Source organism: Lissotriton helveticus, chromosome 6 (assembly GCF_964261635.1).
Source record: "Lissotriton helveticus chromosome 6, aLisHel1.1, whole genome shotgun sequence".
Taxonomy (NCBI): Eukaryota; Metazoa; Chordata; class Amphibia; order Caudata; family Salamandridae; genus Lissotriton; species Lissotriton helveticus.
Genome location: NC_136067.1, coordinates 1,093,070,189 through 1,093,094,231, shown reverse-complemented (window position 1 = coordinate 1,093,094,231; position 24,043 = coordinate 1,093,070,189). Strand labels below are relative to the sequence as shown.

The 24,043-nt window shown below is 48.8% G+C and overlaps 1 protein-coding gene across 4 annotated transcripts in view; it reads right to left on the bottom strand.

The window, feature by feature from the left end:
* Positions 1-24,043, bottom strand: part of BIRC6 (baculoviral IAP repeat containing 6) — a 2,208,279-nt gene that overhangs the window by 914,266 nt on the left and 1,269,970 nt on the right. For all 4 annotated transcript variants that reach the window (XM_078648748.1, XM_078648749.1, XM_078648751.1 and 1 more), the window contains 2 exons: positions 10,705-10,831; positions 3,678-3,788 (listed from right to left, as the gene is read on the bottom strand). In XM_078648748.1, coding sequence (XP_078504874.1) covers positions 3,678-3,788; positions 10,705-10,831 — 238 coding nt within the window. The remainder of the gene's footprint in view (positions 1-3,677; positions 3,789-10,704; positions 10,832-24,043) is intronic.

Genomic DNA, 24,043 nt, shown 5'->3' with positions numbered 1-24,043 from the left:
AACGGACACTCTGGCAGCACTTCCGCAACCGTATTCCACAGAGAGTAGGTGTAACGGCCCAAGAGGCACGCGGTGTTAGAAGACCGCAGTCCCAGACTAAGGGATGAGAAGATCTTTTTACCATACTGCTCATACCTCTTGGATTCCCTGTCCGGGGGAGCCGACGGGAATGCGGTTTGGGAATTGGAGGCCTGGATAACCAGGTTCTCTGGGGTGGGGTGGGTGGACAGGAAACATGGGTCGCCCGGGGCCGGGCGGTGGCGTCTGGCCACGTTCCTATCTACGGGCGAACCCGTAGCGGGCTTGGACCAAGTGCCCAAAAGAACGTCAGTCAAGGCCTCATTAAACGGCAGCAGAGGCTCGGCTGAGCATGACTACGGCTTAAGGACCTCTGTGAGGAGGTTAGTCCTCACGGCCGCGACGGGAAGCTCAAGGCCCAAGGCCTTGGCCGCCCTCATCAACACCACACTATAGGTTGCCCCCTCCTCCGTAGCCACGGAAGGAGGCGAGACAAAGCCAGTGTCAGGCGAAGTGTCTATACCACTGGCCTCCCCAAGTTCACCTGCCCAGTCCTCATGAGACTGGCATTCACGTGCCACAGGGTCCTCAGACCCCTCCCAATCCTCATCACCCATCTCCTGGTACTCAGGGTCAGCAAAGGATGGGTCCGGTTCATGGAAAGTAAACTCTCCGAACGGCGTCATAATAGGCGCCGAAGGCGCCGGAACCGGATCTAGAGGGGCATCGGGGACGGCGCCGCCCGAGGACGGCGCCGGTGGTGACACCTGAGGCTCGGCACCGGGGAGGTCGTTAAATCCACCGGCGGCGACCCGGATCCGGAACCGGATCCAGCGGGGCCCTGCGGCGCCAGGCCCTGCGGCGCCGGCAGCGCCGAAGCACCCAACGGCGTCGGGGCCGGAGCCCCCGACCCACTAGGACCCCCAGACGGGACCGCTGGGCCCGAAGGCGCCGCGGAGCGCGTCGGAGGAGAGAGGGACCTCATGGCCATGAGGAACCGCTCGATCTCCTACGGCGTCGCGTTAGGCCCAGGGACCGTAGGGTATGAAGCCGGACGCGGCGCCTGCGACCCCGACGGAGCCGCGTGGGCGGTGCCACCCGAACCCCCGGCCGCGTCGGGGGGAGTCGGAAGAGCGATGACGCGGGGCCGACTGCCGGAGCTCGAGTCGCTTACGGGACCGCTCCCGTCTAACTTTCGAAGTGAGGGCCCGGCAGTCGGAACAGGCCTTGTCGTCGTGGTCGACGCCGAGACAGTGGAGACACCGACGGTGAGGGTCCGTTACCGACATCAGTCGGTCGCAATCCTCACAGGGCTTGAAACCAGGCATCCCTATCGGCACCGATCAGGACTCGAAAAAGGAGATCAAAAAGATCAAAAAGAGTTAGTCAAAAAGTGACTACGGTACCACTTTTTCCCGATCTGCGCTGCTGGCGCGGAAAAAAGAAGAACTGACTTCAGCACGCGGAGGCGGCGTCTAAGTACTCCGACGACTTCATCACGGCGCCCACGACGCCGGACGCGGAGCCGCAGACGACGCCTACCGACGCGCAAGGGTACTGCTACGCAAAAAATTTCCGGATCCAGTCTGACGCCTGGGGATATTCTAAGGTAAGGAATCTAATACTAACGTGTCTCTTTCAGATCCGGATATATCTTCAAAATGTCCAGACGATAACATAGAACCCCTGGTTCTACTGGCTCCGGATTCGGCATTTATTTTTAATGTTGAGGGTGAGTGGGTTTAGGGGGGCTTTATAAAGTTCTACAGCTCCATAGTAACAGTAGAAGAAAAAAAACGTACGTCTCCTGCTTCAGTGAAACTATGACCCCAGGAGAACTAAACTTACTTTTCAAAAGCAGTTCCCAGGCAGGAGTTTTGCTCTACTGCTGGGATTGCAGTGTCGTCTAGGGGCCTGTGGTTGCATTTTGTGTGTTGAAAATGTAACACAACATTCAAGGATTTTTCATATGTTTATTTTTATTATGCACTTTTTGGGATGTAATATGTTAAAAGGTAGAAGACAGACATGTTTGAATTATTTTTTTTCTTTAAAAAAATAATATATGACTATTTATTTTTACATTGTTCGCCCCAAAATGTAAGAATACAAGCTATATAAAAAGCAAGTACCACAGACATGTAGTCCAATAAAACGTTATTAAATATTTCATAATTCATTACTGAAATATATATGTGCTTAAAATTATTGGTAGTTTTTGCATAAAGAGGATAGATCTGCTTTATATATAGGGTGGATTTTGGGGGTGGGTGTTTGGCTGCCTGCAGGGGTTGGCTGAAGGTGGTCAAACCCCCACCATGCACGGCCAAAGGCTGTGTACAGTGAGGGAGTTTGACTATGTATGGTACTAAAATATTACATTTTGTTATCTCAAGTAACTATAACTTGTGCGCTAAGGTAATTAAAACTTGTTCCCTCACCATGCACTGCTCATTTCTGCACACATCACATCACTAATTACTTCCTTCTATGACACCACTGATAATATCACTACACTATTTGCGATTAATTTATTGATGAGAAAACTATGCACCTTTTTTTCCTGTCGCTTGGATAAAACTTCCTTTGATGAAATATAATGGAAGAGAACCTTTTGGAACTGCTCCTTTCTATAATTGTTCTCATCCTTCATCATTAATTCCTATCAATATAAATTAGATTAACTTATTGAAAAGGTTCAAGCAAAGCTGTTAGTAAAACCAAAATACTTTTCCTGTGGACTAATCACAGCAACCATACCTAGAAAAAGAATTAAAATAGAATCCTTGGGGCTGATTCATAGAACTAATCTGAGAAAAAATCCTAAATGTACTACTTTTGGTATTCACAGAAGACATTTAGTAGTAGTAAAGTTAGGATTTAGTCTTAAATTAGGATTTAGTCTTAAATTAGGATTTAGTCTTAAATTACAATTTTGGCTTAAGTTGAATTTAAGTTAAATTTACATTTGTCTTAAATTTTGGTTTTAAGACAAAATCTTAACTTAAGACATCTTAAAACAAGATCCTAACTTGAGAAAAAATCCTAATTTAGGACAAAATCCTAACTTTACTACTAATAAATGCCTTCTGTGAATAGCAAAAGTAGTAAGTTTAGGATTTTGTCTCAGATTAGTTCTGTGAATCAGCCCCCTTGGGATTCTAGGATAAAAATAAATCACATGGCTTATTGTTTAGTGGATTTTTAATGTCACTGGACAAAACCAGGTATTGAACAATATTCCACCAGTTACATAACACACAAAAAAAACCTGCATGGCATTATCCCCATGGACTCTCCAGGTTGCATTCTTTTTGGAAATTATGGTTGTGCAAGAGTCCAGGCTTTCTCAAGCAACACCACAGGATTAAACCTGAACTTTATTGTAGCAACCTATTTTGGGAAAGTCACAAAAGCCACAGTTCCCCATTAGTTTACCTAAGTAACATATTGAAACTTTAATTCAGAACTATATGCAAGTACCGGCATTCATTAACCATTTTAAGAGCTTTTAATAAATATTTGAAGGTCAAAAAGATGCAATTTAATACAAATGTTGCAGATATAAATTGATATGCATTGTTTCCATTCACATTGAGTGGTTATCACTAAATAAAGTTTCAAAATAAAAACTTAAAAAAGATCAAAATGAGACTCACAATTCAGTTGCATGTTCGTCATGAGCGTTAGGCTATGAAGTACAAGGCACCAAGTCCGTAACAAAGTATTGGGATACCAAGAAAGTACAGTGAGGAAACTTGTTATGGAGGCTGCAAGAATAACCAAGATGAAAGATGTAAATGTACAAGTATTCTTGTGAAATGCATTTCCTATGTATAATTTCAAAATAAGTCATGTATTTCATAAAAATAAGTAAGCAATGCACAATAGGGTTTGAGTGAGAGATTGAAGATTTAATTGTGATCAATGGAAAGCTCAAATTCATGCAAAAGAGTGGTGTTCCTCAGTGCATTCTCCTACATATTGTCTCGAACACAACAGAAAAGCTCTGGAAGTCAAAATGCTGGCTATACATAGGTGCTAACAACATATCAGTAAAACACACTCAGCTTGTATTATTTTATCAGCACCTTATTCTTATTTATTTTGTTTGAATGTTTTTTATTATTATGAGAGGATAAACAGGGTTAAGGGGGCAACAAATAAGGATAAGTTACATTGCCAAGCATACATCCACATTATATGTAAAACACATGGGAGCAGTATTAGATCACAAAATGCGTAGTACACAATAGTTTCACATGTAACAGTTAACATGGATTGGGTAGTACGCAAAAGACAGAGGGTATGGATATCTCAGTGCACAGAGATTGCGAATGAGTGCTCATGATCGGCTTACAGCATGTGGCGTTGCCAGAAGTGCAAATCCTTTACAAAATCATTGTAGGAGAGTGGGGTCTGCAATCCTATGGTCACCCGAGATTTTTGCTTTTTGCTTCACTGGTTTACGACTTTCCCTGGCTGTGGGCCTGCTAATCAGACCCACAGCCTAGCTGTTCTCTCTCTAAATTGACAACCATGTACTTTAGGAGCATTTACCAATTGGTACTGGGCCACCTTATCAGTCCCTGTACAGTATACCTTAGGTATCCAGGGCATAGGTGTACCCAGGGCCTACCAGGGGCTGAAGCATGTATTATGCCACCCCTGGCTGGCCATCTAAAACTGACACAACTGGCTGCACGACAGCTGGGGCAAGGTGGTGTAAACACCCTTTGCTGTAGATATAGTATACCTATATCTAACCCTAAAATGGACACATATATTCCTATCAGTCACTCCTATGGAAGGCCTTATCAATCCTGAAGGCAGAGTGCTTGGAATTATGTGAGATGGTGCTCTGGCATGAGCGGAGCCCGTTTGCAGCTTGCGGAACCAAGTCCTAATAGCTGTTCCATGATAACGCTATACCATATACTCTTAAGTGCATTATAATCCTCGCGGTTAAATGCTAACTTTGGCATAGCATTATCAAAACATGTCGAGTAAGGTGTCATACGAATTGGAATACTACCCCCTCGCCAATTCTGGCGACGGGGGTAGCATTCCACCCTTCTAGAGGGGCACGACATGTATGTAACTGAGAACCCCGGTTAAAGTTAACTCTAGTCTTGGCATCACAAAATGGATGCTGCCACCACAGACACAATTCTGACCTCCTGCTGCTGGGAGTCCTTCCAGCGAGGGCGGCTTGGACAAAGGGGATTTTGTGTATTGGGGAGGATAGGCCTGAAAGGAATGAGACATGCCTGGGGCACACAAGGTGCCCTGTGCATACACCGATTCAAACCAGTTGCTGGGGTACTCCAGCCCCAGCTCTGGCGGGAAACCGGACAAAGGATAGGGGGTGTAACCACCCCCCTTCCTGGTCCCACCCAGGTGAGGGACCTAGTCAGTAGTGCAGCCCCCTTTAGCAGGATAAAGGTAGGAGCTGGTCCCATTCCAAATTAGATTAATCCTGAACTACTCTACAAGAAGAAACTCTGGAATTCGACGTTCTGCTCCACAGAAGACTGAAGAAATCTCCCTTGTGGGCAAGGAGTGTCCACCCTGCAACTGCAGGCACCATCAAGCGTCCAGCGGCTTCCCTTTGTCGTCTTCCTTCCAGGATCCAGACTTCAGAGCCTGACGAGACCCGGATTCCCAGACCTCTCGGACCTCAACCTACATCTGCAGCACAGCTGAGACCCGTGGGTGCGACGAGACACGTGGGACCGGCCATCTTGAAAAAAACTGCACTTCGCTTCCAGCACGACTCCCGAGGTAAACTCGACCAAGTGCTTTGGGGACTGAGAAGCCCCAGCCCCGAGCAGCTCCTGCACCGAAGATCAGCCCTCCAGCCTCCACGAGATCTGCGTGGGGCCCTTCTGCTTGTCTGCTGCTCGACGCGTTGTCTGGTCACTTGCCGGCTGGCTAGTGGCCTCCTAGACGACGAACCTTAGAATCTTTGCTGCTGGTCTGGTTGCTCCAGACTGGCCCTTGCTCCCTTTCAAAAGAGGGGCACCCCGGACTCTCCTAGTCCGCAGCAGACGTCTTTTCCACTCACCACGTGGATTGCCTTTGCCAAGGCCTGTTGACTCCAATTCCGGATCCGACACCGCCGACAGCGAGAGCCTGCGTGGGACAGCTCGTGCCTCCATCCTGGTCGTCGAAGACACCTCCTGGTCCACGTGGCTGCAGAGTCAAGCATCCACTCTTCACCTGATCGCGACAACAGCCTCTGGTTCCTTCCTGGTTCCACACCGGTCACTGGCTAGTGACTTTGAACACTGTCCCCTCTGCTTTCAGGTCCTCTCCTTCACCGATCCACCCTCGGATCGCACCGGACATCTTCCTCCTGGTCGCCTGCAGCATCTTTTCTTTCAGGCTCCATTGACTTCAACGCGAGAACCCGACACACTTTGGCACCTATGCACCCGCAGCCCGTGGGTGAGGTAACGAGAGCATTTCGGTGCTCAAGGGTAGTTTAACTGTCCTAGTGTCCAGTTCCACAGTCGTTTTAGTCCTACCTAGTCAGGATTGTCCGTACTCACCATTAACTTGAACTGTACTGTCCATAGACGACATTAGGCATCTCACGTGTGAGTTCACACTCTGCACACGCGTTCTGTGGGCCTCCTATTACTTACCTAGAGTTAGTGTAGCGTGGTCCCATCGATCCTACAGCCTCTGGACAGCTCCATTCCTTTTATCGACTTTCACATTCCACTTACTTAGTATATGGTTTGTCGTGCCCCTGGGGGCACCATTGTAATTTTGTGCAACTTGTTGTATTTTTCGTAAGAGATTGTCATGTGCTTAGCCCTCTGACCTCATAAAGAGTTCAGAGGTGTTGTTATTAATAAATATACTGTTTATTTTCATAACAACCTGTGTGGTGTCCTTTCATCTGGTATTCAAGGGGTTATATTGTGGTAAAACAGCTGGCTTCACATGCCAAAAGATTTTAGCCTAGGACTGCTTTGTCCATGCTACCATTAGGATAGCTGGTCTATAAGGTTGACTTACAACCAATCACCATAAGGGCTGTTTGGGCTGATACAAGGTGATCACTAGAATTAGTGAGCATCATATATCAGGCCAACTTCTCACAATCATCAACAAAGGATGGACATCAAAAGAAAAAAAGGAACAAACTGGCCCAACTTACGTCTCCTCAGCCCTCCTCCATCATTCTTGATCCCTCTGATATATCAACAATACAGAGGTATCGACTATTGCCTTGAGTGCCTGTTGCAAAGCGGTAAGTCAGGTCACCACATCTGCTTCACCCACTCCTGCTGTAGTGCCCGTAGCGTGCCATGGCGTGGGGGGAGATATCTAAATCTGGACGTGTCTTGTTTTGAAAGTCATGCAATATATGTCCCCGTTAACAGCTATAGGGATCTGACGCACCCTTAAAGTATCCTCTTTATGTAAGCAATACTCTCAGCTTGGGCCCAAACCAGAAGTGATTCTCTCCAGGCCACAGGCGACTTCCAGTGTCTCGTGATTAAACACTTAGCTGCCAGCATACCCAAATCAAGGGAGTGACCCTCTGTCTCTTACATCTGCGAAAGAGGCCCAAAATACCTGTAAACTAGCACTTCTGCTTCAATTTACATAACTAATGCGAAAAAAGCAATTTCTTCCACTGCTGGTCCAGGTGGCGAGTCCAGCTCAGTCTCTGGAAACATGCCTTGTCCATTGTAAATTTGTAAATGGAGCTGTAGACTGTCATCAGTATAATGAAGGGGTAGTAGGCTATATGCCTCCTTATCATCATCATCATCATCATCATCATCATCATCATTAATGCCTTGAGGAAAAGATTTAAGTCAGAGTACACTGTGTCAGAGTCGGATTCAAATAAGGCCTCTATCCTTGGATTGTGCTGGTTTCGAGGAAACGGCTCAGGATTAGAGATAGGGTGCAAAGTGTTTTTTGCTTCTGTAATTTTGTTGCGTCATATACGCCTGAGGGGGACCACTTTCACTTACAGCATGTCTTCAACTAATCGGAAGACTTCAAGCAGGAACGCAAACAACTTCATGTGGGAAAGGCTTCTTGATCGAGATCACAAGCAGCCCAGCAACTTGGAGAGCGTCTTTTGTTTCAATTGCAAACTCTTCTTATGCAGAGTGATAGCTTAACCTCCTGCGCCCAGATGTCTTCCGCCTGAGCGTGCACTTATCTCAGAACTTCGAGTTGGGAAGGGAAACTAAGTGGCAAAGACACATCTCGCAAAGAGAACATCACTGACATCTGCTTCAAACAGTCCCACTATGGGATGTATTCGATTATTTCCGGTGGAAATATCCTCCCCGGCAAACCGTGAATTTTGAAGATGTCAGAAGACTAGGATATATGGGAGCGGGAACCGCTTCAAGGAGTGGGAAATAAAGGAACTGATGTCAATGAGCAGAGATTATCTCATAATGCAGCTCTGTTCAGGTACTTCCTCGGATAAAAGTAAGTCACCGCAGAGCCAAACGTGCCACCCATCAGAACGCTGGAGCATTACCATCATATTTTAGTAGTACAGTCTGGCTTGATGAGGAATCTGCACGTAAAAGCATCCATGAGAAAGCATTACCAAAAACTATGAGTAAAAGAAAAGTAGATTATTTTATAAAAAGAGAGAGGAGGAGAGGCTCCATCATACAGTGCAGTCAGTAAGATAGTACCCTCGTCTTTCTAATAACCTACAAGTACAATAGGAGATAGGCTCTGTGTTACTAACAGCAGATACACTTTTTTTTATTTACATGGAATACAGGCAGAGATTAAAGGAGACTCACTGCCACTACACAGCAGATGGCACAGTCTCAGTGGTCATTTATATCTATTCCACTGTAGCAGGACCAATGAGGAGCGAGAAAATGGAGCAAATCAAGAGAGATGATTCAGAATTCAACAAAGGCCAATATGACCCCTACAATCTGAAAGCCTCTCCTTCGCCTCTAGCACCTCTACCTAGAATACTAGAGTAGCAAAACAGCCCCACAATGGAGTTGGTTAAGCCCATGAAGGTCACTATAACAACTTACTCTCTCTCTATTGGAGCCTATGGGACTGGCTGGTTTCACCCGGAGTAATCTTCTGTTGCATACTAAAATTGAGGAAGAGGAGAAGCTAGTTGAAGCGCTTGAAGAGAGGATCGAACCTTGGCCAACTGAAACAAGCACTAATGTCTGGATGGTGGCACTTAGATGGCACTCTACTAGTTCGACGTGACCACACCAGTCTCAAATTGCAGCAGAGCTTCACTCAATGTGGTTTTTCCAAACAAAGAGAAATTTGCTACCTTGTCCTGGATGCCGTCTTAAACACAAAAGCTTCTGTCTTGGTTTCCAGTGCATGTAGATACCGGTGTTTATACTGTTGGGGTCTAAATGAGGGGCCTAAATGAGGTGCCTGAATATCAGAAGGTTTTGCCTCAGTGCCACCTTTGCCAAGAATCAACATACATATATTAGGCCAGATTAAAGATGAAAAATAACCAATTGTGTGAAACAAAGTTTCGATAAACATTTTGGTGATATCCGTTTAAAGGGAAATGAATTGTGGCTGAAAATTAAGACTTAGCTGCATCCCATTTGAAACACACCTACAAATGCTAATATAGACCTACATGCTTATTAATAGCCACAGAGAATTCTGCAAATTAACAGCTTTAGAAGCAGCTTTTGGTATCATCACCAAATAGCAAGGTACCCTCAGGATGGAGATGACAGATCCAGTATAGAAGTACAACATTCAAGAAGCAGCAAAATGAAAAACAGTTTAATGTTATCTATCTGCATTTTAACATGACAATATCCCTAGCATGTTGCACAGCATTAGCCTTTAAAATGCTCCCTAATTTAATAACATAGGTACATTCAAGTGGCATCTTTTATCGCATTTAAGAATGTACATAACTTTCTGTATAAACAATGATCACAAATTCCCCCTCATGATTTGGCATTTAAGTCCCCAAATGAAATACATTCTGAGAAATCCATTAAAAAATAGCAACTGAGTACTGGAGAAAAAAGACAGTTAACTTTGGCAAACTTTTTTTTTTTTTATCTGTACAATTGAGTGTTTAACTGTGTGAAAAAATTGAGATGGAGTGAAAAGAATAAAATGATTTATGATAGCAATGAGCTGAGATTTTATACTGGTTCAGTTAAAAATACTGTTTTGCTTATACTATATTTGCACATAATTAGTCCTGTTTGGGCAGACTGAGACTGGAACGCGTTTAAAAGGATGCCAGGAGGGAGGAAGTAATGTGAGTTTCGGCAAACACTGCTAAACTGCCCTAGCCTGAAAAATGTCTGTGGTGGAATCGATAACTACCTCCAAAAGTAATGGAGATCACAACCTAATACACCCCAGATGACATTACTGTATATATGGGATGAAAACAACCCATCAATCAAGATACAGCAAAATAATGCACAACCTCTTCGACAAGTTATATATTTTGAATGCCAATATGCAGTATTGGCTGCAGATTATAAAACAAATAGCAGTAAAAAAAAAAAAAAAAAATAAACAACAAAAACATTTTTTACTACCCTCAACTAAATATAACTTTCACATTTTTCCACATTAATTAACTGTGCGATTTAGAGCACGTCAGGAAATCAAAAGTGATCATTCAACATATTTGGTTCTAGTGTTGTAATATCCTACCTTGACTTAAGGAAATAACTGGTATTCTATTCGCATTATAGACGAAAATGTCACCCCCATTCTCCTTACTTCCAGAGCAAATTGAATTCAGACTTAATGTAAGCCATAACTGGAGAAGAGACTCGAGCTGAAAAAAAAGACTGTTTGATTATCATTTGATTGAATACATGCTGTACATTTGCATTACAGATAGGGCATTCTTCATGAGAAAACAGAACAAATCCTGAGGATTCCTTCAATTACCCAAAAACAGCTTATTCTTTCCAAAGAAAAAAAACAAGTTACTTAACTTCGGTAACGATTTTTCTGGTGGATAGAGTATCAACCTGTGGATTCCTCACCTTATGAATTACCCCATGCGAAGCATTCTACGAAAACTTTTCTCCTCAGCTCTCCACTTTGACGAGGACGTCACAATGATAAGGCTTCGCACAAGACTCCGTGTGACGTCATCGGAGCCATAAGAAGACCTCATCGGTGTGCCGACGTCAGTTCCACCCATTTTTTCCGTGCCTTCGAGGTGAACGGGTGAACAGACAACATTTTCATAAGTATATTCAATATACAAATACAGCCAAACCTAGAAACTTCTCTTCTTAGACATTTCCTAGTGCCAAACATCACATGATTCCAACAATAAATCATATTAAGGAAATACACTGATTTGGTTTGGTATAAACAGACAGGCAACGGGGAGGGGGGGTGGGTCAGTGAGGAAGCCATAGGCAGATACTGTAGCTACCAAAAAAAGTGCTACTGAAGTTAAGTAACTTGTTCTCCTGATGGATACATCTGCCTGTGGCTTCCTTACCTTAAGAATTGAATCCCCAGGCAGTACCACTCCCGGTGGAGGGAACCTACCTGCCTGCCTATACCAAAAAAACCTGCAGGACAGAACGTGCAAAATGTCCGTCCCTCTGCACCTCCGGATCCAAGCAATAGTTCTTCGCAAATGTGTGGAGGGTTTGCCGCCTTGCAGATGTCTACCACAGGGACACCTCTAGGTAAAGCCAAAGACGACGACTTTGCTCTGGTAGAATGAGCTTGATTACCTTCTGGAGGGTCCTTTTTGGCCAAGATCTAGATACAAAGGATGATCCACCTGGAAAGCATTTTTTTGTGGACAGCCTTGCCCTTAATCATTCCCACATATCTGATAAAGAGTTGGTCGTCCAACCTTAAGTCCTTGGTCCTGTCCAAGTAGAAGCTGACCGCCCTATTAGGGTAGAGGCGATGAAGTCTCTCCTCCTCCTTAGAAGGGTGAGGGGGAGGGTAGAAAGTGGGTAAAGTGATGGATTGCCCAAGATGGAAAGGGGTGACCACCTTAGGCGGGAAAGCAGCTCTGGTCCTATGAAGCATCTTATCCGCATGGAATGATGTAAATGGAGGCTTGGCGCTAAGAGCTTGCAACTCACACACCCTCCTAGCGGAGGTGTTTGCAACAAAAAAATCGTTTTAAACACTAGAAAACTTAAGGGACAACTATGCAATGGTTCAAAGGGTGAACCCATTAAGAAAGTTTGAACCAAATTTAAATCCCACTGAGGCGTGATAAATGGAGTGGGAGGAAAACATTTTTTTTTATTTTTTTAATATCTTTATTTGTTTTCATTGTGTACTCATAATACATGTCAGAATCAATAATCAGAGAAATGCAACATGTCATCTTTTAGTCATACAACAGCCGTCAGAGGAAAACCCACTTCTCTGTAAAACATCAATCCCACATCATTCCACCCAATGTAAAGAGGAAGTGAGGGAGAGAAAAATAAGGGAGGGAAAAATAATAAACAGAGGTTAACTCTCAGGGTATGCTGTTCACAATGACAAATCACATGCCTAAGGAACAAGGGGACCGTGCCGGAGAAATATAATGTGTTGGGCAACTGAATATCTGAATAAGCCCAAGGTCGTGATCTGAATAGTTGTGGGCGGTGCGTGTGTTGGAAGTGACGTTTAGAGAGTGGTTAGCCATGTGTTGTAGAGTGCAATGTGCCGTAGGGCATGCGGGTGTGTTTCAACGTGGCTTTATCTTCCAAGTATGTGTCACTGTCAGCTCTCATCCAATAATAGGCATGGGGCATAGTGCCCAGTTTGTGTCCATATATAAATGCTTTGAAGTGGTAGGCGACTGACATGTAATCCTAATATTCAAAACAACTCAATAAATGTGTCAATCTAAAAAATAACAAACAACTAACAAAGAATTGGGAAGGGAGAAATTAAAATAGTTACAACAACTGAAGCAATAAATGTTTCCATAGAATGTCATGAGCATGTGTCTTCGGCGTCAGGGAAGAGTTAGCGTGGGGGCCCGGTAGGCAGGAGTCCGCCGCGGCGAGAAGTCCTCCGAAGAAGGAGAGCTGACTCTTCGTGGCAGTTAGGTATCAAGCCCTCAGCGCTGAGGGGGGAGGGAAGGAGGTAGAATCACCGTCGTTTGGATCAGCAGCACAAGTACGTGATGTAACTGCAGTGTATTGTACGCAAGTATGCAGCATTTGGTGATCGTGGGGATGTGTAGCCCTTCGTTCCGTCCGCCTCCCAGGTTGGACCCCAGGGGATAACCTCTAAGTAATGCCCTGGGCATGACACACCCGGTGGAAAGACTTCAGGGTATCATCCCAGAAATGGGCAATGGGGAATTTTCTCAGCCCCGCCGTCTCTTCCCTATGCAGGGTAGTGCTCTCTGCCCTCGCCCAGTTGTCAAAAGAGGTACGTCAGTGCTTTGCATGTGGGGGTTCACTACCCTTCCATCGTTTAGTGAGTAGTCTTTTAGCCGTGATGAGCCCTAGGTCCCAGAATCTAGAAGGGACTTTATTGTGTTTCGTTCTTTTGTAGAGGCCCAGTAGACATACCTCCCACGTGTGTTGCCAGTCCTCACCAACGCCCTGCGCCAACAGAGCCGTTACTGTGTGCCAGTATGTTTGTATGTTGGGGCAGGACCACAGCATATGGAGGAGGTCTGCACCAATCAGTGAGCATATCGGACACGCAGAAGTTGTAATCGCGAAGTACTTGTTAATTTTATCAGGTGACAGGTACGCGCGATGCAATATATAAAATTGGATAAGTTTAAAACGGGAATTACGCGGTACGTTAATGGGGCTGGCCAGCACCATCGCCCATTCCTTATCCGTCCATGCCTTTCCCCTGTCTGTCGCCCATTTGTCCCGGAGCGGTTGGGAGGAGCAATGCGTGTGCGCCAAAAGAGCCTGCGTCAACCAGTGGACCACATGGGAGCCATTTCCCATGACATGCAAGTATTGGATTAAAAGGTGTGTGGGCAACTCCTCGGACATGTCGCCCCAGGCCCGTGTGAACGTGTGTGTAATGGTCGCGTGTAAGAGGAACTGCCCAGCTGGGAGGCCTGTGTCTGCAGCTAGTGTCACAAAGGGAACCAGAGCACCGTCTGTATTCAAGTCCCCAAGCGTGTCCACCCCCGCCTGTGTCCAGCGCAGCCTCCACCACCACTCCGCCCTCTCGGGGCGTTCCCAACAGTGGGAGCACCGGGGCATAGGGCGTCACAGCTCGGGTGAGTTTCAGGCTGCGGACATAGCATTTTCGGGCCACTGCCAAGTGGATCTGCGATGGGCATGTAGTTTTGGTCAAGGGGTGGAACAGTGTATGGATCTGCATGTGGGTTCTGACAGTAACATCCGTGGCAGTATCACCCAGGTTCTTCCCACTCAGCCATCCAGCCACCCACTGCAGCTGTGCCGCCAGATAGTAAAGCTCCTGGTTAGGACCTGCTAGTCCTCCCGCTTCCACAGGAGCGTAAAGTTTTGTCAATGCTACCCGGGGTCTCCCAGTATTCTATATGAGGTTCCCGACCAAAGTTTCTAGTTCCCTAAAGATACATGTCAGGACGTACACTGGGATGTTAGTTTTACCGAGACTATTGTTTTATTATGCTATCATTTTTGTCAGCGTAACCCGGCTAGGCACATTGAGGGGGAAAGTCCTCCAAAAGGCCATTTACGCTTGTAAGGAGGAGACTGCCCGCACTAGGTTGCCTTCTAATACGTCAGGCAGGGTTCTATATATATGGATTCCAAGATACCGAAACGTGGTGAAGTACCAAGTGAGCCTTTCGTTGTTGATACGGACCACATATTCCTGAGTGTCCGGGCTGAAGGAGTATGCTCCAGATTTGGCCCAATTAATCTTGAGTCCCGACATAGTCTCAAAGGTGTGAAAGGTGTCAGACAGTATCGGTGGCAAGCAGGTCAGGTCCTTAACATATAAGAGGAGGTAGTCCGCATATAAAGAGACTGTGTGGAGACCATCCGCTAGGGGGATCCCCCACTCCGCGCCCTGCGTTCTCAGTAGTGCCGCTAATGGTTCGATTGCCAGCGAGAAAAGCAGCGGGGACAGAGGACACCCCTGCCTAGTGCCTCTCTTAACATGGACGACATCTGACAACAGGTGAAATGTGCGAACACGCACCGTAGGTTTTTGGTACAACAAGCTTACCATATCGATATATTCATCGCCGAGGTCATATTTCCTCAAGATAGCCAGGAGATAAGGCCACTCCACAGAATCGAAGGCCTTTTCTAGGTCTAGCACCAGACCCCCCCGAACGAGGCCACTGTAGCGTAACTTTGCACACTGAACAACCGCCTAATATTGTGGGAGGTGCTACGAGTGGGTACAAAACCATTCTGATCGCTGTGCACAAGTGCAGGTACCAAGGGGGCTAATCGCTGAACCAGCGTGGAGGCAAGTATCTTATAGTCGGTGTTCAGGAGGGCCAACGGCCTATATGAACAGCTTTGTTCATCGTGGGGGGGGGGGGGAGGAATCCAAAATAGCCGCCTCGTACACCATTAGCAGCTCAGGGATAAGGATATCTGAGTAGGCTTTATGAAACTGAGTAGGCTTTATAAAACTCAGCAGGCAGCCCGTCCGGGCCTGGGGACTTGCCATTAGATAAGGCAAATATAACCGTGCGCAACACATCTAGCGTAAGCGGGGCTTCCAATTCGTCTCACTGTGTTTCATCTATCCCTGGTAGTGGTATATCAGAGAGATATGTGATTATATCATTGAGGGGGACCCATAGCCGTGAGCAGTATAATGCTCTGTAATGTTCTACGAAAGCCACGTGTATGTTGCTTTGAGTGTATGCAACATCTCCCCGGTTAGTGCATATCGCTGCTACAGGCGTCATCCTGTCTTCCTGCCTGATCAACCAAGCCAACAGTTTCTCGGGCTTGTCACCAAGATGATGTGTGCGTGCTGAGTGGGCTGCATAATTAATATGACATAGTCTCTCCAGCAAACTTTCATGTTCTGCACGTGCTTCTAGTAGGGACTCCTCATCACCCTCCGCTGCCTCCTGTTCCCGTCGAAGCAGGTCGGCCTCAATGCGTGTCAGTTCCCCATCTAACTGCTTCCGCATATTAGCCTGTGTGCCCAGACAATTGCCCCTAGTAACGACTTTAAACGCGTCCCGCTCAATTTGGGGGGTGGACGCGGTGCCAGTGTTCTCTTCAAAATAGTGTGCGGTTTGTGTGCATAATGAGTTACGAAAAGGAGCGTCAAGTAACAGATCCGGTTGAAGCCTCCAGGTGGGAATAGGCGGGTGAGGGCGTTCCCATGCCAATTCCAGTACATGTGGGTTGTGATCAGAGTGGGTGCGACCCATATAATAGGTGTCAATGACATGGGGAAGTAACTCACTTGACAGTATAAATCTGTCCAACCTGACATGTAATGTGTGTGCGCCTGAATAATAGGAATATGTTTTCGTGTTAGGGTTGCGGCTCCGCCAAGCATCATGCAAATCCCATTGTAAGGCCCAGCTAACAAGGGCCTTCATGGCTCCCTGCGCAGGAGTGCCAGACAGGGGCGGGAAGGAACGGTCTAACGCAACGTCAAGGATACAATTATAGTCACCACCCAACCCCAGGGGACCCCGTGCCAAGGTGCCAAGTCTACAGATAGCTGCGTAAGGAAACCCCCCCTGATCCGTGTTAGGGGCACACAATGAAGTCAATACCACAGGCTGTCCATTGAGCTTGCCCTGAACAATCACAAACCTACCCCCCGGATCTATGCGGGAGTGTGAGACTGCAAAAGGGGTCCTGGGCCTCACCCATATCAGCGCCCCACGGGCATAGGATGAGAATTCCGTGGCATAGAGCTGCCCTCTCCATCTATGGCGTAGCGTGTGTACCTCCGCTTTGTTGAGGCGTGTCTCCTGTAGAAGTGCGATATGAATTTGATGTCGTTTAAGATAGGAGTAAATTTGGTACCTGCGCGACGGTGTATGAATGCCACGCACATTCCACGTACATATTTTTGTTACTGACATTGTGTTACTTCAGGTGATTCCCCCGCCCGCACCCTGCAACAACTCCACAGCAGACCTCCCACCACGCACCCCCATCTCCCTCCCACTAGGAGTCGCCAAAGACACATCATTAAGTAATTGCAAGAGTTTCGTAACATAAAAGAAAGAAAGAAAATAGGATAAATCAAACAATGGAAAAAAACAGGGTATCCATAACCAACATATAATACCAAAAGATCGGCTGCTGAACATGTCGCCGTCCAAATTCTCCATTGAGATGAGTAACTTTTAAAACCAGGGGGGGTCGCTGTGCACTGGGCTCAACTGTATCGGTATAGCTACTGGATAAGCAAAGGAAGCTTTTCCCTCTCCAGGCAGATTGTGTCAGTTGCAGCTGATGTAACTCGTCCCAGCTGGAAATTGCACTGCTCATCGGGTGTACCCTACGCAGATTGGGGTTCCCTCTAGAGGGCCCAGCGGGCCCTATCAATCTCCACCCAGCCAGGACGCCTCCATTCAAGTCAAGGCAGATAGGTGCGCCAGGAGGTCTCTGCCCACTCAGTTTCTCCACAAAGGGCAATTATCATAATGTCAGTACTCACTGCACCTCGCACCAATGGCTAAGCGTCTCGAAGGCGTCCGTCCCTGGGTGTCATCAAGGCCGGGGCCCCACCGCATCCCGAAAAAACGACGCCACCCATGCACCGCCAACAGGCGCCTCATGCAATCAGTGAATCAGATCTGCTGTCTGTGGTGTGACATCCGGCTGCTCCGTGGACGTCTGGGATTCGGATATTCCATAGATAGCCTCATCGTCGCTTGGCAGGTCCCGTGGGCTGCCACCCGGGGCAGCGTCTGTGGTCGGGGAACCACTGAGTTCCGCCACCATTTGGAGGGCATCCTGTTGTTCATCCCAAGCAAGATCTGCTAGCGGGCCGATGTTCGCCGCTGCCCGTGCCTGGCGGGCCAGCGACGATCTATTCCTGCGGCGGCGGCGCGGTCCATGAAAACGCCGCATTGTCGAATGCTCCGATGTCTGCCGGGGCATCGTATCCACTCCGCTATCCAACCATGCCTCCTCTTCCTCCGGAGAGGCAAAGAAATGCGTTTTGTCTTGCACTACCACTCTCAATTTAGCAGGGAAGAGGAGGGAGTACTTGAGGTCCAACTGGCGCAGTCCTTGTTTCACAGCGAGGAAGGAGTGCCTCTGGCGCTGAACTTGGATCGTATAATCAGGGAAGAACATTATTTTAGCATTGTCAATGCGGACGTCTGCAAGCCGCCTGGTTTCGCACAAGATGGAGTCACGATCGCGGTAGTTCAAGATCCGAAGGAGCAACGGTCGAGGATTAGACCCCGCGGGGGCGGCCTGGTCGGCACTCGGTGTGCTCGCTCCACGACGAAGTTGGGTGACAGTGCGCCATCCGGCAGCAGAGCCTTCAGCCAGTTCTCCAAGTGTGACGCAGGCTCCCTCCCCTCCCATCGTTCCGGCACACCTACTATCCTCACATTGTTTCTTCGTGCCCGCCCTTCCGCATCCTCGGCACGGTCTTCTAAAAATTCAACCCTGTTGAGCAGGTCCTGCACTTGCTTGTCAGTCTGGGTGACTCGGGGCGCAAGTTGTGCCACATCGCCCTCCAAAGTAGTTGTACGCTCCGCCAATTTCTTGTGGTCAGCGCGCAGGTGCGTTAAATCGATTGCGACACTGTCTATCTTGTTCTCTAGTGATGTGCGGGTGAGTTGGACGGATTCCTCCAGTCTTTCCATTGCTGCTAGCATTGTGTCAAGTTTTGTCGCAGTTTGGTTGGCATCAGCAAGTTTTGCGGACTTGGCCATCTTCCCCTGCAATTGCGTGCCTCCAGTGCCAGTCCTAGTGCCCCCAGGCATGAGCAGCGCAATGGGTGAGGGGCCAGCACCTACTCCTGCGGCGTCCAGCGGTTAGACCGCAGCCGGCAACACAGGCAGCACAGGGATTCAGGCACTCGAGTGGGGGGGCCCCAAGGGGAGAGCTGCACCTGGAATGGCGGCCGCGTCTCTCCGCCGCAGCCTGCCGTCGACCGATGAGGAACCAGGGATGGAGGGTGCCCGCACCTTTTCCTAGGCCCGAGCTGCGCACCACACGGCTCTAGACAGTGAGTGCTGGTGGCGGTATCGCAGGCACCCCCAGTAAACCAGAGTCGTGTTCCTAGGGCAGCCGCAAGGTGCGCAGTCGGTGGCGTCCTCACGCAGGCAGCGCCTTCGCCGCCCCCGCCACAGTTCTGTGCCAACCAATCCCGGCAGATCGGGGCGGAAACTCCGTTGTAGGGCACTGCTCTCCAAGTCCGCGGGGCCCCCAGGACTTACGACAGCCGGTCGCACAGCTCAACTCCCGCTCACCTCCTTGTCGCCACGGCGACCACCTCTGCCAACCTCGGCACCCTCAAGCGGACGCAGTCACCTCGCCTGTCAGGCTGCGCCCCACGACCCAGCGCGCGGGCGCAGGTCCCAGTCTCGCCCGAATGGGCCCGCCGCTCCAGGCGGGTAGCTTGTTGCAGGACACCGCCCTCCAGTACTACGGGGCTCCCAGTATGGGCGACAGCCAGTCGCGCGGCCCAGCTCCAGCACGCCCTCAGACCGCCACGATGTTCTCCGCTGGTCTCGGAGTCTCCAGTCATGCGCAGTCTCTCCGTCTGCTAGGCCGCACCCCAGAGACCAGCGCGCGACCACAGGATTCGGCCTCACGCGGAAGGCCCCGCCGCTCCGGTTGTGCACTCCGTCTCTGGGCACAACAGTCCAAAAGCTCAGGGGCCCCCAAGGTAGACCACAGCCGGATGTGCGGCACAACTGCAGCGCACTCCCGGGTCGCTAAGGCGATCGTCTCCGCCAGACGCAGCGCCATGAGGAATGCACGGCCACTTCGCTCTCTAGGCCATTCCCCAGGGAACAGCGCTAAATCTCAGGCCTCGCCCTCTCGTAGATGGTCTCACCGGGCGGGAAGTTTTGTTTGCGGCCGCGCCGCACTGGATGCCCTCGGTGCGGTTAGAAGCTCCCGCCTGGTCCCAAAAGCCACTGAGCAGTAGCAGTCAGCCTGGCACCGCTGCGCCTGCAGTTTCAGCTGCCACCGGATAATTTTAACGGATGATTGGCCGGAGAAGGGGAGCTCGAACCGGAGCTCTACCTCAGGGCGTCCTTTCCCATTGCGTGCTTAGCCACGCCCCCCCCGGAGGAAAACTTTTTGTGACCGAATCTCACAACAATGGGAGATTTAAACAATGAGGGTTGATCTGGTAAACAAAGAAAAGCAGACACGGCTGACAAGTAGCCCTTAACAGTAGCTACTGCACAACCCTGCTACAGAAAGAGAGAAACTCAGAATATCAGGAAAATGGGCCAGCAAAGGATCAAATGATCTCTCTACACACAATTTAACAAACTTGGCCCACCTACCAGAATAGACAGATTTGGTGGAGTGCCTCCTGGCCAATAAAATAACATCCACCACATTTGGTGGGTAAGAGAAAGAGCTCAGGTTGCCCCATTCAATCTCCTGGCATGAAGGTGCAGGTTCTGGAGGTGTTAAAACCTGCCCCTGCGAGAGGAGGTCTGCCCTGAGAGGGAGACTGAGCGGAGGGTGTGATGAGAGGTAAACAAGGTCTGTGTACCACAACCTTCTTGGCCAATCCGGAGCGATCAATGACGTGGGTCCTGTCTTGGCGAATCTTCCTCAGAACTCAAAGAATTAAGGGTATTGGAGGAAATGTGTAAAGATGCTGTTTTCACCAGTCTAACTGAAACGTGTCCCCCAATACTCCTCGTGCCGGATACTGGATAATGCAGAATGAAGGCAGTGTGCATTCTAGTGAGTGGCAAACAGGTCCAACTGAGGAGATCCCCCACATCCTGAAAATGTGAAGGACCACCTCTGGATCGAGACGCCACTCGTGATCCGTCGAATATTGCCGACAGACTGTCCGCACCGTCATTCAGTTACCGGGCCAGATGATTTGAGATCATGCAAATCTGATGGTCCTGAACCCAGGGCCAGTTGTATAGCCTCTCTGCAAAGAAGATACAACCCTACTCCTCCCTGAATGTTGACGTACCACATCGCGGTAGTGTTGTCCGTCAGGACCTGAACCGACTTGAGAGCAAGACGTATCGACCGCAATTCCTAAACACTGATGTCAAACAATCTTTCCTCTGAAGACCAAAGGCCTTTGACCGTCAGATCCCCCAGATGAGCTCCCCACCCTAGAGTGGAGGCATCCATTATCACTGCCAAAGCCAATCTACACCAGGGCATGAAGGCCGTCGCCGATTGGATGGAGGCAAGCAGGCTCAAGCTGAATACGGACAAGACAGAGATCCTCACCCTCGGGCCCAACCCCTCAGCTTGGGACGACTCCTGGTGGCCAGCATCACTGGGAACCCCCCCGGCACCAACCAACCACGCACGCAACCTAGGAGTCATCCTCGACTCCAAGCTCAGCATGACCAACCAAGTCAACGCAGTCTCCTCCTCCTGCTTCCACACCCTCCGCATGCTACGCAAGATCTACAGATGGATCCCGACGAACACACGGAAAGCCGTCACCCATGCTCTCGTCAGCAGCCGACTTGACTACGGAAACGCCCTCTACGCAGGAGCCCCGTCCAAGCTCATCAACAGACTCCAAAGAATACAGAACGCCTCAGCAAGCCTGATCCTTGACGTCCCGCGCAGGGACCACATCACTCCGCACCTGAGAGACCTGCACTGGCTCCCCGTCGACAAAGAATCACATTCAGACTCATGATCCACTCACACAAAGCACTCCACAAGACCGGCCCTGCCTATCTCAACAAAAGACTCGCCTTCCACCTACCCAACAGATAACTTTGTTCCGCCGACCTGTCCCTGGCCGCCGTCCCGCGCATTCGCAGAACCACTTCCGGGGGCAGATCCTTCTCCCACCGCGCCGCCAAGTCCTGGAATGCCCTCCCCCTCCACCTACGACAGACCACAGACCTCCCGGCCTTCAGAAGACTGCTCAAGACCTGGCCCTTCGACCACTAGCTGCAGCTGCCCCCCTCCCCCCCAGCGCCCTGAGACCCTAGCGGGTAAGTAGTGCGCTTTACAAATCCCTTGATTGATTGACTGTGGCCACCGGAGAAGGAGGTTGAAACGGCTTCCCTTGAGACAGGTTACCTGGAACACTCACCATAACAGCTCAGCTGCAGTGTCTCTGGAGATCCTGACCATGTCTTTGAGATCTCCGCTGTGCTGAAACCACTGCCTATGGAGGCACCACTAGAGAGCACTCACATGCTAGCATGCATGGTTGACCAACAGAATGCAAACAGACCGAGCAGGAGCCAGACCTTCAGGACTGGAACAGCTGCTCCATTCTGAAAAAGTGGAATCATAGCCTGGATGCCTTGAATCCTCAAAGGCAGGAAGGCCCGACTCACAGTAGTATCCAGTACTGTCCTTGTGAACAGGTTGTGCTGAGAGCGCACCAGGTGGGATTTGGGTACATTTATCGAAAGCCACAAGTCGAAAAACAGTTGTACTGTTACTTGCAAATGATGCAGCACCATGTCTGGCAACCTTGCTTTGAGCAGCCAGTCGTCCAGATAGGGGAAAACAGGAACCCCTGACCTTCTAAGATGTGCTGCCACTACCGCCATCACCTCTGTGAAGACCCGAGGTGTGGAAGTAAGGCCAAACGGAAGGACTACAAACTTATAGTGTTGAGATTCCACCATAAAACGAAGATACTTCCGATGCGACTTAAGGGTGGGTAAGTGAAAATACACATCCTGCTAATCAATAGATTTCATCCAGTCTTCCTTATGCTGCGCAAGAAATACCTGAGCCAGGGTCAACATCTTGAATTTCTCCTGTTTGAGGTAAAAATGCAAATCCCTCCGAAAATTGTACCTGTGACGAAAATCTCTGCGTGGGGAGAGGATAACTCCCTGGAGCCATCAGCATAGAAGGTGCCTGAGGGAAATGAAGCTGCAAACCTCCCAGGGAAAATGCCAGCAGTCCCATGGGGCCAGCAGGCACACCAGTAGGGTTTGCAGCTGTGGCAAACAAGCGGAACAATGCATTTAAAAATGCAGGCTCTGCGGCCATTTGAGAAGGCAGCACATTCGGCTCTAGTTGTGGCGCAGGAGACCCTGGAGCCAGAGGTGGAGTGGTCGGCTTTGGCAGCTGTGGAGGCATCGATTCTCTTGGAGCCGGGCCAGAGTTACCTCAGGAGAACGAGATAGAGAGGTTTCATCGTTCTGATGAGGCCTGGGCCCCAACTTTGGCATCAAATCCTTCGGCAAACGACGCAGAGACCAATGGAGTAGCTTTTTCTTGTGTTTCTTCATTGACCTCAAAGTATAAAGAGTCGGCGACTTGGAGCGGGACCTCTATCTTCTTTGACCCCCTTTTGTTTCTTGGCTTTGGCCATGCATAATTAGGCCTCCCTCTCTTTCAGAGCTTTGGGGTTCACGCGCCTGCAAGATGAACACTCCTCGACATCGCGGTCAGACGAAAGACAAACAGTTTTCATGGGGGTCAGTGATAGACATTTAACCCCCACATTCCCTGCACGGCTTAAAACCAGATTTTCTTGGGAGTAGCCAGAGTCGCCGTTACAAAGACACTAAAACTTGCAACAAAAACTCCCAGAAATTGAGAGCCCTGGGAAAAACCGTTACACGTCGACCGTGCAGAAAAAAAGGGAACTGACGTCAGCACGCCAACAAGGAATTCTTATGGCTCCTATGACATCATGCTTAGCCGCGTGTGGAGCCATATCATTGCGATGTCCTCATCGACGTGGAAGAGCGGAGGAGAAAAGTTTTGGTGGAATGCTGAGCATGGGGATAATTCATAGGGTGATGAATCCACTGGCAGGTGCATCCATCAGAACTGTGACTTACTTTGGAGTGCTTTAACACAACAGATGACCACCCCTTGAAATAAATCTTTATTGGGATGACCTTGGAACAAATCTATTTTTTCTGGAGCTATTTTGTACTTACAACGTACCGGACTGTATGGAAGTACATTAATATCCATAG